This window comes from Schistocerca nitens, chromosome 8, assembly GCF_023898315.1.
Source record: "Schistocerca nitens isolate TAMUIC-IGC-003100 chromosome 8, iqSchNite1.1, whole genome shotgun sequence".
In the NCBI taxonomy this organism is placed as follows: Eukaryota; Metazoa; Arthropoda; class Insecta; order Orthoptera; family Acrididae; genus Schistocerca; species Schistocerca nitens.
In genome coordinates, this window is record NC_064621.1 from 480,598,634 (window position 1) to 480,615,822 (window position 17,189).

At 39.2% G+C, this 17,189-nt stretch overlaps 1 protein-coding gene across 1 annotated transcript in view; it reads right to left on the reverse strand.

Moving 5' to 3' along the window:
- Nucleotides 1-17,189, reverse strand: part of LOC126199627 (nose resistant to fluoxetine protein 6-like) — a 192,704-nt gene that overhangs the window by 88,373 nt on the left and 87,142 nt on the right. Inside the window, exons 4-6 of the mRNA XM_049936553.1 lie at nucleotides 10,924-11,120; nucleotides 9,758-9,852; nucleotides 4,122-4,321 (exon numbers count right to left, since the gene is read on the reverse strand). Coding sequence (XP_049792510.1) covers nucleotides 4,122-4,321; nucleotides 9,758-9,852; nucleotides 10,924-11,120 — 492 coding nt within the window. The remainder of the gene's footprint in view (nucleotides 1-4,121; nucleotides 4,322-9,757; nucleotides 9,853-10,923; nucleotides 11,121-17,189) is intronic.

Genomic DNA, 17,189 nt, shown 5'->3' on the forward strand with positions numbered 1-17,189 from the left:
CACTAACATCCCTAATGCCCATGGCCTTGCTGCTATTGAACACTACCTCTCCTAAGATCCCTTGATGGATTGCAAACCTACAATCTTATTCCTGGTCACCACGACCAACTATATCGTCACCCACAATTACGGCTCCTTTGAAGGTATCACCTACAAACAAATCCAAGATATAGCAATAGACGCCCACATGGCTTTGTCCTTTGCCAACCTATTTATGGGCCGTTAGAGAAACTCTTCATAACATACATAATCCCAAACCCCTCACCTGGTTCTGATTCACTGATGACATCTTTGTGATCTGGATTGAGGGTGATGGCACCCTACCCACATTCCTCCAGAACTCAACATCATCTCCCCATTCACTTCACCTTGTCATCCTCATCCCAAAAAGCCACCTACCTCAATGTTGACCTCCACCTCAAAGATAGCTACACCAGTACCTCCATCCATATTGAACCTCCCAAACACTTGCAATAGCTCCACTTCAAGAGCTGCCATGCTTTCCACACCAAGAGGTCCCTTCCACACAGTGTAGCCACCCATGACCATCACGTCTGTAGTGATGAGCATGCCTTACTCTCCAGTCATCTGCTACCTCCCAAAGTGTCACCATCCAGTCAAAGAGGAACATTTCCCTCATGTCTTAGTACCACACAGGACTGGAGCAACTGAAATACATTCTCTGCTAGGTTTTAGACTACCTCTCGTCATGTCCTAAAATGAGGAATATACGACCCATTATTCTTCCCACCCCTCCCACAAAAGTATTCGAGTTTGTACTGAACCTATGTAATATCCTTCTCCATCCATATTCAAGGCCTGTTCCCAACACCTTGCCTTGTGGCTCATATTCCTGTAATAGATCTAGATGCAAAGTCTGTGCCATACGTCCTCCCACCACCACCAACTACTTCAGTCCAGTCACAAGCATCACCTATCCCAACAAATGCAGGGCTACCTGTGAAACCACTCATGTGTCCTACAAGCTTATCTGCAAACCCTGTGCTGTGTTCTACATAGGCATGACAAGCACCAAGCTGTCTGTCTCAGGGTGTATACGTGGACAAGGAAAAAAAATTCCCGGATTTTTCCCGGATCTCCCGGTTAAAAATACACTTTCTCCTGGGTGAAAATACACTTTTTCTGTATTAAGTGACAGTACACTTTCCCTCAGAACTGTAAAACTTATGAATCATTTGAATGGTTATAGTTTTATACAGTGGCTTAGGATTTCCCAGCACTTTAGAAAACAAAACTCATAGGAAAAAAACACATTTTGGAAAGTTATTTGATGTGCAGCAACATGTACGCTGAAAATTCTCATATTACGAAAGTATAAATTCACATTCCACCAAACACCACATGTTACTCTCTGAAGCATTGCAATCAGTGGAGACTTCAATCATCCAACTATTAACTGGGAAAAATATAATTTTGTTAGTGGTGGGCACGATAAGACATACTGTGAAAATTCACTAAATACTGTCTCTGAAAACTATCTAGAACAGATAGTTAGGAACACCACTCATGTTGGAAATATCTTGAATTTAATGGCAACAAACGGGCCTGACTTCTTTGAGGATGTCCACATTGAAACTGGCATCAGTGACCATGATGCCGTTGTGAGAACAATGATTACCAAAGTACAGAGGACAACTAAACCAAGCAGAAAGATATATATATGTTCAGTAAACTAGATAAAAAAAAAGTAATGTCGTATCTCTTTGAGAAACTTGAAACTTTCAGCACAGGCCAGGAGCATGGAGAGGAACTATGGCTCGAGTTTAAAAGAATAATTGACCATGCACTGGATAGATATGTATCTCATAGAAAGTTCATAATGGAAGAAACCTTCCATGGTATACAGTCACTCTAAAGAAACTTCTAAAGAAACAGAGAATACTGCTTAGTAGGTTAAAACAAAGTGCAGTCATGTAGATAGAGATATGCTGAATGAAATGTGTTTGGCTGTCAAGAAAGCAACGTGTGATGCCTTCAATGACTGCCATAGCAGAATATTGTCAAATGACATTTCACAAAATTCAAATCAATTCTGGTCATATGTAAAGGCTGTTTGTGGCACCAAAGTTAGTGACCAGTGCCTAGTGAGTGAGACAAGAACTGAAATTCAGAGTAGCAAAGCAAAAGCTGAAATGCTTAACTCCATTTCCTAGTGTTCCTTTACAAAGCAAAACCCAGGAGAATTACCCCAATTTAATCCTTGTATCACTGAAAAGATGAATGAAATAAGTATTAGTGTCAGGGGTTTTTAGAAACAGCTGAAATTGTTAAAACTGAACAAAGCTCCAGATCCTGATGGAGTTCCTGTCAGATTCTATACTGAATTTGTGGCTGGTTATCCCCTCTTCTCACTATAATTTATTGTGGAACCCTCGATCAAAAAACCGTGCCCAGTTGTTGGAAAAAGATACAGGCCACACACATCTACAAGAAGGGTAGTAGAAGTGATCCACAAAACTACCATCCAGTATCCTTGACATTGATTTACTGTATAATCTTAGAACATAATCTGAGCTCAGACATAATGAAGTATTTTGAACAGAATTACCGCCTCAAATGCCAACCTGCATGGTTTCTGAGAACATCGATCATGTGAAACCCAACTCACACTTTTCTCACATGACATACTGAAAGCTTTGGATCAAGGCAACCAAGCAGATGCAGTGTTTCTTGATTTCCTAAAAGCGTATGACTCAGTACTGCATCTACACTGATTATCCAAAGTACAATCATATGGGATATCAAGTGAAATTTTTGACTGGACTGAGGACTTTTTGTTAGAGAGAACACAGTATGTTATCTTTGATGAAGAGTCATCATCAGATGTAGAAGTAACTTCGGGTGCACCAGAGGGAAGTGTGTTGGGATTATTCCTGTTCATGTTGTATATTAATGACCTTGCGGAAAATATTAATAGTAGAATCCGGAATTTTGCAGATGATGCAGTAATCTATAATGAAGTACTATCTGAGAGCAGTTACATAACTATTCTGTCAGATTCTGATAAGATTTCAACATGGTACAGAGACTGTCATCTTGCTCAAACTTTTCAGAAATGTAAAATTTTGCACTTCAAAAAATAAAACAAAATGTAGTAGTCTACAACTATAATATCAGTGAGCCACTGTTCAAATCAGCCAACTCATACAGATACCTGGGTGTAACACTTTGTAGGATACAGAATGGAATGATCATATAGGTTCAGTCATGGATAAAGCAGGTAATAGAGTTTGGGTTATTGGTAGAATACTGGGGAAGTGCAATCAATCCACAAAAGAGATTGCTTACAAATCACTCATGTGACACATCAAAAAACATTGGTCAAGTGTGGGGGACCCATATCAGATAGGACAAACAGGGGATATTGAACATATACAGAGAAGGGCAGCATGAATGGTCATAGGTTTGTTTAATCTGTGGGAGAGTGTCACATAGATACTGAAGGAACTGAGACTCTTGAAGACAGACTTAAACTATTCCAAGAAAGTCTATTAACAAAGTTTCAAGAACCGGATTTAAATGATTACTCTAGGGGTATACTACAACCCCCTATGTATTGCTTACACAGTGATCATGAAGATAATATTAGAATATTTACTGTGTGCACAGAGGCATTCAAACATTCTTCCTGTGCTCCATACATGAATGGCAAAGAAGAAACCCTAACATCTAGTATAATGGGACATTCCTTATGCCATGCTGCTCACAGTGGTTTGCAGAGTATTTTTGTAGATGTAGATGTAGAAGTTCCAAACACATTGCCTGAAGAGAAAGCTCTGCCTAATTCTGGTTAACAGCTGTAGACAAGAGTAGAACCACATGGTCACAAATATTGTGAAACCCTCCAGTTTGTTGAAATGAAAAGCAAAACACACGTACTACCCCCTTAAGTAATCATAAATGGATGCCTATGTTCCAATAAATTAAGATTCAGTGTTGACTCTTCTTAATGCTTTATGAGGACATATATTTTAGCATCCATCATGTGTTGAAGACTTTCTCTCACTTATTACTTTTATGTTAGTTGTCTTAAGATCAGATATAATTATACTACCAAATGTAGCTCACATTCACAATAGTCATAATTACAAGTTCCATACCTCAAGAAGAATAACTTTATTGACAGATGGTTCCTGTGACATCTGGAGAATTTTATGGGTCATAATGACCCACAGAGCACTGAAAGCACGGATACCATCAATGCACGCAATGGAACTATTTGTGCGATGACTGTTCCAGAGATTCTTCCAGCTGCTACACAATGACATTCCTTTTGCTAAGTTAGCAAGTGAGTTAGATGCTGCAATAAAATCAGATCATTAAGTTTTACTAAGATATTGTATTCTACAAAGAGAGAATACTACAGAGAAATGTATAAAGGAGACATACCAAATCTGGATTAATTTTAAAAAATAACAGTGCAAAACACAATGATGCTAAGGGATGTGAATTAATTGACACATGATGTACATTTCATGGAATGCAGATAGGGTATAAATTGAAATATAGTTGACATACAAGTAAGAGGCATTGGAATCTTTACTATGTGTGATGAAGTCAGGTTTTGATTAAAGGCATGGAAAAAGAAGATGAGAGGATTCATGATTGGGTTTTGTTAGCAGTGTTGTCATTAGAGCCAGAACAGAAGCTCACTGGAGAAGGTGGAAAAGAAAATCAAATGAATCCCATTTGAAGGGAACAATGTGGCATGAGGGAAACTAAAAATCTTAATCAAATGGGTAAAGGGAGATTCAAAAATTGATTCTTATGGATATGAGTCTACTGTCTTAAGCAGACTCTCACTTGGGTGATACATGAAGCAGAGACAAATAAGAGAGCATATAGAAATTACTACTTTTCAAACTATCTCTCTTCTTTCTTTTGATAGTGCCTTTGTCCTGCATTCGGCACAGGGTCGGCATGGTTAATGTGGATTTGGTGTGGTTAATTTTTAAGGGGTGGCCGGATGCCCTTCCTGCCGCCATTCAAACTATCTCTCTTATTCTTGTTTAACCCGATACACAACCAATGGCCACAAGTAGCTGTGTTAGGACATCTGTGTGGTTCAACAAGAAAAAGAATCGTAGAGTGAAAGCTAGTAATGCAACTAAGCTGTTCTGTGTTTCTAAAAAATCAATTCTTTTTTATTTTATTTAATTATTTAACACATTAGAATATGAGAGATGATATGATCTGTCAACAAACAGTAGTTTATTGTCAGTGTTACATTCAGGATTCCAAACAATTCACATAGTACATAATCATAATTTAATTACTTACATGTCCCACTGAACATATTAGTGACAAACATTGTGAATTGCATCATACCAACTGACAAAAGCTTGCACAAACTTCCTAAAATATATTTGTATGGTTACATGCTGACCACTTACAGGTTTGTCATTGACCACTTATTTCTACCAAATAAATGTTGTGCAGAACAGAAAGAGTTGTTCACAGAAAACAAACCTGATATGTATTTGGAAATGTAACTGGTGACTATTTGACATCTGTTTCTGTGGGCAGATTGTTCAAGAGTTTTTTAGTGTGTAAGAAGTTTTGTGGGATTCAGTTATTTTGAGAAAGCTTTTGACTCAGTTTCTACAAAATCTGCACCTTTCAGAAACATGATATTGATTCACCCTATGTTAACAGGGAAAAGTGTACAAATAAATCAATCCATCTAGAAGTAATCTGACAGTACCCTTTCCGTGGATAGTAAGCTCAGAACAGGAGTAGAATTCTTAGGGAAATCATAGCCATGAAACTAGTATTTTAAGCCAAGTGCAGAGCTCAGCAGTATTACTTGTGATTTATGGTCTCTTGAGAATGATCTTGGAACAGAAGATTGTATAATAGTAGTACAAGGTTCAGGCAATAGTTTACACTGCAGCCCCAATCATACAATTGATGATTATATCAGCAACAATAATCAGAGTATAAAGTCTTGTTTATTTTTGACACAATCAATTCTGATTGTGTCATAAAAAAGTGACTGTGTCAAAAATAAGCAGAACTTTGTAATAAGTCAATCACCATCCCTTAAACGTAATATCATATTTTCCAAAATAAAGAGAATGTTCCTCACACTAATAGAATATTGTCACTCTTCAAGCATGTAAAGACTCTTGTGCGAAGTGTTCTCTAGAACATGTTAATTCATAAGTTTGAAAATCACTTGAAGAGAGGGACACGTGGGTGTGACTTATGCATCATTCCTCATTTGGTTGCATCACATATGTCATGATTAGCAGCTGAATACTTCTAGTAAGATGTGTAATTATTAGAAGTATTCTTTGTGACCAAAGTAGTGTTTCCCCTATCCCAGTGAATTTCAATGTGTAACTCAGGCTTAAAGTACTCCAATAGACAGGGCTAAGTATTATTGTTACAACTAAATGTTACTGACCAAACAAAATACTGTAGCTTGGATGAAGCCATCAATATTATAGAATAATCACTTAATATCTTCTATTAGAACACTAAAAGTATCATTAATAGGAAGGATGAACTTCTCACATAGAGGAAAATGAAGGGATATGTGGAATATCAGCAGATTTGTTGTACTTACCAAAACAATACATGGAAAGCACTCAAATGGAACAGATGGATCTTGATGGGTATAGCTAATATTTTATTACTGTAGAGCTAATGAGAGGATAGTGAGAGAGGCTAAATACGAAAAAAATAATGCTGGGAGTACGTCTGCAGCCCTTCAGATTAAGGGATAATGTCTTGAACAGCTCTTTGGACACTGCATCAAAACAGTGAATTAGGAAACACATAAGCTAGTAGTAATGACAGTTTACATGCCAACATCATGAAATGTCTTTAATTTCAAACAGCAACTTGGGACAGATACTATACAGACCAGCACTGTTCCTGGGGACTTTAATATTGATTTCCTGTCACAGTACTAATTCAAGACACCTAAAATTGTTGCTGTCTAGCTTTCAGTTGTTTGCTGCACTAAAATTTCCTACAAGAACCAAAGACTTATGGCAAAAGGCATTGCCAATCTGTTTTTGGACTCAACTAAAAATGAAAGTGAACAGAGGCAAGTATGAGAAATTCATAACCCCAGATATTGCAGTAACTTCTGGTAGGAAATGAGAACTTTGCTTAATTCAGAGGACAAGTTGCAATCAAAAGTTAATCCTTCATTATCGCAAGTATTGTCAGATCCTCCAGTATGCTATTTAAGAAAGGAAAAAAAATGCACTGTGTGGAAAAAAAACTCCAATAATTAAGAAACAAATTGAACATTACAAAATAAAAAACAATTAACTGCATCAAAGGAAAACTTAATTGAGAAAAATGATAAATTATGAGCATGTAACACATCAGCCTCATTTGCAAATAGAAACCAAACTTTCCCCAGGTTTCAGCCAAATAATTTGGCCTTCTTCAGAAGTGAGTGACACTAAACTACTGCATGCCAAAGTTTGGCCATGTCAAGTAAAAAACTGTAGCACCGTAGTAACTTGTCATAATCTACATAACTTGGGCTGAAGAGAAACAGCAGGCCCCACTGCGTGGACGAGGTCGGTAGGCCGCGAGAGCTGCAAGCGTTTAGGTCCAGTGCAGCTCTCGCAGCCCACCGGTCTCGTCCGCACAGTGGGGCCTGCTGTTTCTCTTCAGCCTAAGTAATGTAGGTTATGACAAGTTACTATGGTGCTACAGTTTTTTACTTGACATGGCCAAACTTTGGAATGCAGTAGTTTAGTGTCATTCGCTTCTGAAGAAGGCCAAATTATTTTGGTTGAAACCTGGGTAAAGTTTGGTTTCTATTTGCAACTGAGGCTGACGTGTTACATGTTCAGTTATCACAGTTGCTGACAGGGCTGCACAATATTAAAAATTCTTAGATAAATTATGAGAGAGAATTGTGCGCCACTGCTAACTTTCAAGAGGGTAAATTTGTAGTACTGCTGACAGACACGCGTAAAGGTAAAAGTGTCACACTACCTAGCTTTAGGAAACAGTTACTTCACTTTCACATCTCATTACAGGTGGGTCTCCCTTATTGACCAAAGATCCTAAAACAGAAGCCAATGAGAAATATGTCGATAAGTGAACAAGAAAGCCTCAACAAATTTTGAAGGTGTACTGCTCTTCCACAATGGATGAATACCAAATAAAATGTGACTTACTCTGCAGAGTTGTCTTTTATAATGACTTTCCTTTATAGAATGAAATGGCAATATAATTAGAAAAGATTAGATGTACAGTGTATTCAAAGCCTTTAAATAATTTTAATTAGAAGTGATAGCATCTGCATGAGCTGATCAGAACATACCAGACAGTTTCTTTAGACATGAATGTGGAGGACTATAAAGCAACAATTGAAAAGTGTAGATTACTACTTACCACAACGAGAAGGCATTGAGTCGCAGATGCAATGAAGAGACTGCTAAACTTCTAGCTTACAAGCAGAAAGTTCTTCAGAAGCAGAAAAAACCACACGCACGCGCGCGCACACACACACACACACACACACACACACACACACACACACACACACACACACACACACACACACACACAGAGAGAGAGAGAGAGAGAGAGAGAGAGAGAGAGAGAGAGAGAGAGAGACCTATTGCTTATGGCTGCTCAGGCCAGTGGACTTTCCATTATTGGACTGTAAAGCAATGTTGAATGTAGCTCACCACTGTGTGACAGACGTAAATTTTGCATCAGGAATCTCTGTTCCAAATCACCACCAAAGGGCATTGAATGGCTAACCGATTTTCTTGTAGTGGTGATGTGTGGTTGACATTTATAAAAATTGGGAAATGTGCAAAATGCATCATTTATATGATACAATGGTAACACAGTGAAACATATGAGAAATGCATTAAGCAAATGGAACCATAAAAGCTACAACCTAGTAGATAACCTCAAAAGGTGTTGTAATTACCATATTGGCAGAGACCTTATCTAAAGTAATGGAGTATAGAGCTTATTTGTTAACATTAAGATAAGCTTGAAGAACTGGTCCAGATATATTATTGTCTGTCTTTACAGCTAGTGGTTTCTGCTGCCACATTCTGTCTTCTATAGGGTACTTCCTATTTACCTATTACTATAACTCAGTCTGTATAGAACCTAAACATGTTTAAAACTGTCCAATTGTAAGCTTCCATGGTCACTTTCATCTTCTGTGAAGCTTTTCTGTGTATGTGGCTGTTTCGTCATGCTGTTATGCGAGCCAAGATTTCGGCCACTGTTGCAAGTGACCTTTATCACGGCATGTTTACTACTGGACCAGTAGCTACACTTCAGTAATGTAATTTCCCTGCTACTAAGGTCAATTTGTAATTTGTCACCAATAATGTCTGTAACACTATATCTAATTGGACAGAAGGTGTAAGGAAACAGGGAACTGAAAACCTTTACTGATTCTCGTTAATTCCTATTGGCTGGTGTCAGCAAATGATGGGAAACCAGTATTAGAAATTTTCTTTTCTTAGGGGGATAGGAACTGGCAGTCTGGAGGTCACTGCAAAAAGATTGGTAATATCCAGAAAAGAAACTTTTTATAGTTAGGGTGGGAATATTACTTTTTTTGGAGGGGGGAGGCAGGGGGGAGAGGGGGATTCCATACGTTAAGCAGTGTTTATGGAACAGTAAATGGGACTGGGTTTTATCTAGGGATAGGTATGCTCACTTATGATTGATATATTAAAACATGAAATACATACTTCGCATACATAATGGCGAGAAAATGATTTACCTTTTTCCTCTTCATTATGCTTTTGGCATGCTCTCACTACAAGGTCCCAGAATGTACACAAAACTATAAAAATGATCACCACCAATATAGTTGACCTAGAAAATAAAACACATCTTAACTTCTATGGAAAATGATGTTAGGAATATAGAAATCACATGATAATTGCTACATATCAACTGGAAGGGGCATTGAGTAGCAGACAGGCATATAGAAAGATAGACACAGTGCTTCCTTACCCTCACAGTCCTCCCTCAGAGTTAACACACACACACACACAGCCCTTGTTGTTTCCTGTGTGTGTGTGTGTGTGTGAAAAAGAGATTTTTTCCTAACCACCTGTCCACTGCTCTGTGAGTAGTGATTTTTATTTTTTACTTCTGTTGTATTCAAAGGAAAAAAGTTACTGTTTTCTACGAGCCTCATGCCCAAAACTAAGCAGAGTGAATAAATTTTAAAAGAAAATCGTAGTAAGAAGGAGCTACAATAACAGCAAACAAATTTAAAAGAATGCACTATGCTGAAAAAATATGAATTGTGTAGAAAACAGATTACCCATAAGCATTAAAATTGACATTACCAAAGGGAATTTATTCCTGTGTGCAGCTACCTGAGACTGCTGGTTTGGGAGCACAAAAACATATTCTAGCCTACAATGTGGTTGCATGTCTACTTACTCCATTATCACCACAACCCTAGAGTTCACATTTAGTGCTGCTGGTGAGAGACCGAAACAAGAGTGCCTGCTTTGCTTGCTGCCATTGCCACTGCTGGCCAAGTGTATTATACAACAGCACTTATTATTATTACTGATGTAACAACAATATTGCTTCGCATTATCTATCAAGAAATTAATTCCCTTTGGCTTATTCAATAATACTAGAGAGATTTTTAGTATCATCCCTCTCTTACTATATCAATGCCTGAAACAGTGACAACAGAAAATAAGCGTGATGGTAAACATACAGAGAAAGAACTTGTATCTCCAAAAGCCAAACAATGACTTTCAACAGTTCATAGCTGCTGTAAGCCCACTGTGTAATGACACTGGCAAGGAAGGGAGGTGGGGGGTGGAGGCATTTTGTCCTGTCTAAGTACTGTTAAAGGAGCTACTAAAAGAGTTAAGAGTATAGTGTATTACGCATATAAAAGAGTTAATGTGAACTTACAGAATTACAATGTCTGCTGTGCTCAGTGACGGCAATTTGGACGTGCATGCTCCATGTGGAACATCTATTGTCAGCTTTAAGCCACACAGGTTCTCTAAAAAACTTGTGACAAATGCCGAGACTTCATCAGGATCACAAGATATAGGAACACATATTCCCCATTGAGTCAAAGAGAAAATTGGAAGGACCATTGGACCCTGTTCAAAAGGAAAAAAAAATATTAGCAGCATTACCAACATAATGAAAAGCTTCAACAATTTCATCTCTGCTGAAAATGAACCTTCTTAAGATCTTCTTGAGTTATTGGCTGGCTGAGTGGTGGTGTCACCATGTCAAAATGGTACAATGAGTTTTGTAGCCATCATCTTCTGGCAAAGATGATGGATACAAAACTCATCGAAACACTGTGACAAGACAACGTCACCCCTCAGATGATCATGCAAGAAGATTTTACCACTGGAATATGCCAAGAAAGTTCATAATCATATGTATGAGCCTTCTTAAGGTTATTTATATTATCTGTTTGAAAAACTCAAACCAAAAATTTTTCATTGCGTAAACAAAATATTCTTAATGGAAGACATGGTTAAATGGGAATGTAACTTTGTATACACCTAGAGGTTGAAAATCCGCTTCAGTTGTAAATTTCTTTTAGTATCAGAACCAGTTTCGGGCTCTCATAAGCCCATCCTCAGGTGTCACAGAAACTGCCAATAGGGCTAGGTGATGTGAAACCTATGTCAATGTGAAAGTGACACCAGACAGTACTACGGATGACTCTGGTGTCACTTTCACATTGACATAGGTTTCACAGCACCTAGCCCTACCAGCAGTTTCTGTGACACCTGAGGATGGGCTTATGAGAGCCCGAAATCAGTTGTGATAGTAAAAGAAATTTACAACTGAAGCAGATTTTCAACCTCTAGTAACAAGCTCAGTTGCGAATGTTCTTCCAACAAGATTGTCTGTATACACCATCAAAAGGTATGTAAATCTTTAGAGTTGCAAATCTTGTGGCAGGTTGAACAGCCACTAGAGCACATTAGGTTGTTACCAGACCTGGTAGAGCATACAAGAAGCATAAACAGCATCAGATGTTGAGTGATTACAGTGAAGGACATGGAGATGCTGCTTATTCATGCAAAACAATGTGATCAGCACCTGACAGAGTTCAAACCAGACCTCACTGTCGGTCTCCATTTGGTCAGGCAACTGAATCAAGTGATATCCAGGTGTGTGGAGTGCTGTGATGTAACAGTGGCCTAATACTGGTACAGCACAGGAACGTGAGGTCAGGCATACTTGTTGCCAAGTTTTCTAACAACCATACCTAACCACGACAAGGTAGGTCCACCATACTACCTGCCACCCACATTGGAGCTCCTTCACACCTGTGTCAACCATCTGTTAACAAGTAATGGATTCTCTGCAACATTGGTTAGAGACTAGCAGCAGCCAGATTAGGGAATCACTATTCAGTGCATAGACTACGATCAGCAATGGAACACAAACTGCTGCTTTTTGAGTGGTACTGTGATTGAGAAGCACACACAGCTGATGAATGGCATCACATTGTAGTCTGCAATGAATCGTGGTTCTGCACTAACCCAGATGACCATCATCGCTGAGAATGGTGGCCACCTGGGGAGAGGTCCCTTTCTTCCGATGTTTTGGAGAGTAGTGCCTAACATGAATCCCTCCATTGCAGCCTTCAGTTTTTGTATGTCCATATGTCAACAATACAAGTCAAAACTGTCAATAAGCACTGCCGGACAGATTGGAATCTTCATATTAAAATCTATTTAGCTCACCTAACACACTCAGAGGCACATTAACTAAGCTGTTTATTTCTTTTGCTGTCAATTCAGTTATTGTCTTCAACTGCACTAAATACACAAACATGTCAGCTGATTCAATAACTTCATTTTTTCATTTTGATCAGTTTTTCTCTATGTATTGTTTATACATTATGATAGTCTTTCATATCTACTTAAAAATTTCCTTTATTTGTTTTTGAGACAGTACAAAATCTCTGTCTGGCTCCTCTTTCAGTTTAGAATTTCTCTTCTGTTTCAATGAAGTTTAGTGAAAGGTGCACCATTTATGCATATACAGGGTGTCCCACTCAAACCTATCTGATCTCAAAGACCCAGGGAAAAAATAAAACACATTAGATGCGACAATGAAAAATGCACCACATTGCAGAGCATCTCAAAGAATTTCTTTATTTTTCATCAATACACCTCTACATGTGAACCATTTGTAACATGAAGAATATCCAGGCTATATTCAATTTCTTGCCAAGATCTTTGTAACATTTTCTCTGTTATTGTTCTAATCGCATTAGTAATACAATGTAGCAACATAGCAATATCGTCCACTTTGGTCGCATACATGAATCCCCACACGAAGAAATCAAGCAGCGTAATGTCAGGTGAACATGGTGGCCAGGCAATAGGCCTCCACATCTGATCCAATGATTGGGAAATTTCCTTTCCAGGAACTTGTGAACAGCCATTGACCAATGTGATGGAGCTCTATCTTGTTGAAAAATTATGTTGGGTTCCAAGTCCTATATCTGAGGGTACACAAACTGTTCCAACATGTCCAGATACACTGACCCATTCACCGTTTGTTCCGCAAAGAAAAATGGTCCAACATTCCCGTCGTCCATTAGCCTGCACCAGACGTTTCGTTTGGGGCTATCACGAACATTTTCAGTGACAACATGCGGATTTTGTGAACACCAAATCCATACATTAGGCCTATTAACCCTTCCTGATAGATGAAAAGTTGCCTCATCTGAAAATAAACATCCTTCCAGGAAGCTGGCATCCATATCAATACGGTACAGCATATCCGCAGCAAATTGTTGTTGGCGTGTTTTGTCATTCGGCCTCAGATGTTGCAGGATTTGCACTTTGTAAGCATACGTACAGGTGAACTACATGATGCAATGTTGATCAAGGTACATCAGGTTGCCTAGAAGCTTGACGAATTTACTTACGTGGGCTTCTGAGAAATGTTTGTCTGATGTCCTCCACTGTCTCTTCTGAAACTCTGTAACGTTAACCGCCAAACGTTTCAGAACCACTTCCTGTTGGCGGAAATTTCCTATAACATTCATTAATTGCTTTCACATCAGGTGGATCACATTCATACACATGACGATAATTTCTTTGCACAGTAATCGGCGATTTTGTTTCTGCAAAGCACACTACTGCTTGCATGCACTGCTGTGGAGTCAACATTTTCAGTTCATGCGACCAGTTTGAGTGGGACACACTGTGTTATTTAGTCTGGCCTCAAAAAAGTGTTTTAAATGTTGGGATACAAATGTATAATAATTTACCAAATGAAATCAAAGCAACAAACAACCCAAGAGCCTTCACACATAAGTTAAAAAAATATCTCTTGGACCAATGCTTTTTATGCAGTTGATCATTTTTTTGAAAGGGGTTAAAATTGTAAACAATTTTATAATAAATGTTCAATTAGGTCTGAAAATTATATACTGTGCATGTCTATGAAATATACTGGATTATTATATGCTGTATATGTCTATGAAATATACTGGATTATTTTCTATTACATTTGTATTGGCTGTTTGTATTTTACTATACAACATTTGTATTTACTGTTTTGTTAAAGATAGATAATTTCCTCATTAAAAAATAATGTAAAATCAATTTATTATAAATTAATTACAAATATGTTCTCTTGACCTGTCCAATATCATATGTACAACCGTACAATTCTACGATTTGTATTGACTGTTTTGTTTAAGATAGATAATTTCCTTGCTACAAAATAATGTAAAAATCAATTTGTAAAAATTACTTGTAAATATGCTCTCTTGACCTGTCCAATATCATATGTACAACTCTACAATACTATGATTGCCTGGATCAATAAAATACAATACAATAAGACACCACTCCCTGTTCAGCCTGTTGTTTCCCTGAGCAATTCAAAGGATTTTCTGCAGAATACCTTCTGGTCTGCGACCTGCACCTATGTTGTGTGATCCTGGAGTGCAAGAGGCAGCTGTTTCAGTAATGGCTGTAGTGATATTAGTAACCGCATTGTTAACACTGCTGTCAGCTTCAAGGACATAATCATCAATTTTGCATTGCAGCTATCAGCGGTAGTCATCCCAGTTAGTCTTTGAACAGTAAAGACTACTAAAGGCAGAGATAAATTGTCCCACTGCTGAAGATACCACATAAGTGTACAGCCTCTGTAGTAATGAATCCAGGGATTCCCTTGATGACACGAACATCGAGTACATCTGGCTGGGGGTGGGTTCTTCAGGTCCACACACTTGTGTACGGAAGTGTTCTACAGCTCTTTGTAAGGTGTTGCCACTGCAGCTGATTGTCCAGGAGTGCCACACTTTGGGCTTAGCATTATGCACCCCAGCAATGATGTGCATCCCTCTAGTTTGGAGGAGGCTGGTTGCATCGTAACAATTCTTTGTCTGATCCCCACTGCGACTGAAGAAGCTTCTGTGTAATGTGGTGTAGGTTTGAGTGCAGTGTAGCAGCAGAACGAGTTCTTGATCTAAACAGCAGTTCTGCCTACAGCAGTAGGGCAGTCTGTATGATAGCACGCATAACTTGCAGTGCTGGCTCATAGTGCCAGTTTTAAAAGAGTCTATGAGACTAAACAGATGTCAATGTTCTCGTTCCGTAGGAACTGTGTGAATTCCAACAGGTGGTTGTATATGCTGTTCGCATTCCAAATTGCAAAAGTGGAGCCTTCAGAAGCATTTCTGGGCATGTCTGATGTCAGTAGTTCTGCTGGTGATCATCGATGTGCTTCTGATGGCTTCTTGTAAAGCCGCAACGATGATTGCTAGTAGGGTTTCAGTAACAGTTTGATGAAAAAAAAAAAAAAATGAAATGTTGTGTGGCTAGGGCCTCCCATCGGGTAGACCGTTCACCTGATGCAGGTCTTTCAAGTTGACGCCACTTTGGCGACCTGCGTGTCGATGGGGATGAAATGATGATGAAAGACACACAACACCCAGTCATCTCAAGGCAGAGAAAATCCCTGACCCCGTCGGGAATCGAACCCGGGATCCCGTGAGCGGGAAGCGAGAACGCTACCGCAAGACCACAAACCGCAGACTGAAGTACATATACCAGTTTAGTAACTTCGGAATGCCCTGCCATAGTTGATAGCAGAGCATGATGTGGGGTTGGTGTGTTGGTGGTTGCTCCTGGGTGATCCGTAGTTCTGCTTGAATCATAGGGAGTGCAACTCAGACATCACAGGCTAGCAGATCCGACCTAATACATGTACAGCAAGTGGTGGCTGTGGTTGCTGGCCGCTGCTGTGGTGGTGTGATGATGTTGTTGTTGTCATTGTTGAATGAAAGCTACTTTTCCTCTGCGCCCCTTTTACACTGGTGCCACAGCAGTGCAATACTGTTTACTCCTTACCTAACGAAATGCATTTCCTTATTTGAGTACAAAATCATGAGCTTGCGCATATGACTGCACTCGGTCTCGAGGTCAAAACATATAAGAAACAGTCAAACGAAAACCGAACACCTGCCACAATGGGACCATGGAAAGGTTCCATTCGAAAGTAATCACCACACACGTTAAGGCATTTGTCCCACTGGGAGATGAAACGATCAATTCCTGTTCAGTAGAACGCAATCAGCCACTGACAGGTCCAAAAATACATCCTGTCTTCCACTTCCTCATCTGACTGAAACCGACGTCCATGAGTGCTTTTCTTCAGTCGTTAGAGACGTAAAAATCACCCGGTGGCCAGTACGGGCAATGTTACAGTGTTTCCCAACCAAATCGCTGGAGCGTAGCAAACATCTGATTGGCAGTGTAGGGAGCAGGCAGGCATTACCGTGCAACGGGATGTGTTTCCTCCGCTCATCGAGTTCTTCAAGCGTGAAACCACAATCAATGCGCAGCACTGCAAAGACTCTCTGCAGAAATTGCTATGCGCCATAAAGTCAAAAAGCTCAGGAATGCTGTCAGACAGAATCATCCTGTTGGACATTAACGCCCACCCTCACAATGCCCTCTGCCAATCAGATGAAGGCTACACTTTAACGATTTCGCTGGGAAACTCTGCAACATCCTCCATACTGGTCACTGGTTAATTTTCGCATCTTTGGCAAAACTGGAGAAAGACGCATGGACATCGGTTTCAGTCGGACGAAGAAGTGCAAGAATGGTTGCGGTTGTAGATCCGTCAATGCCGACCGCGTTCTATGAACCAGGAATTAATCGTCT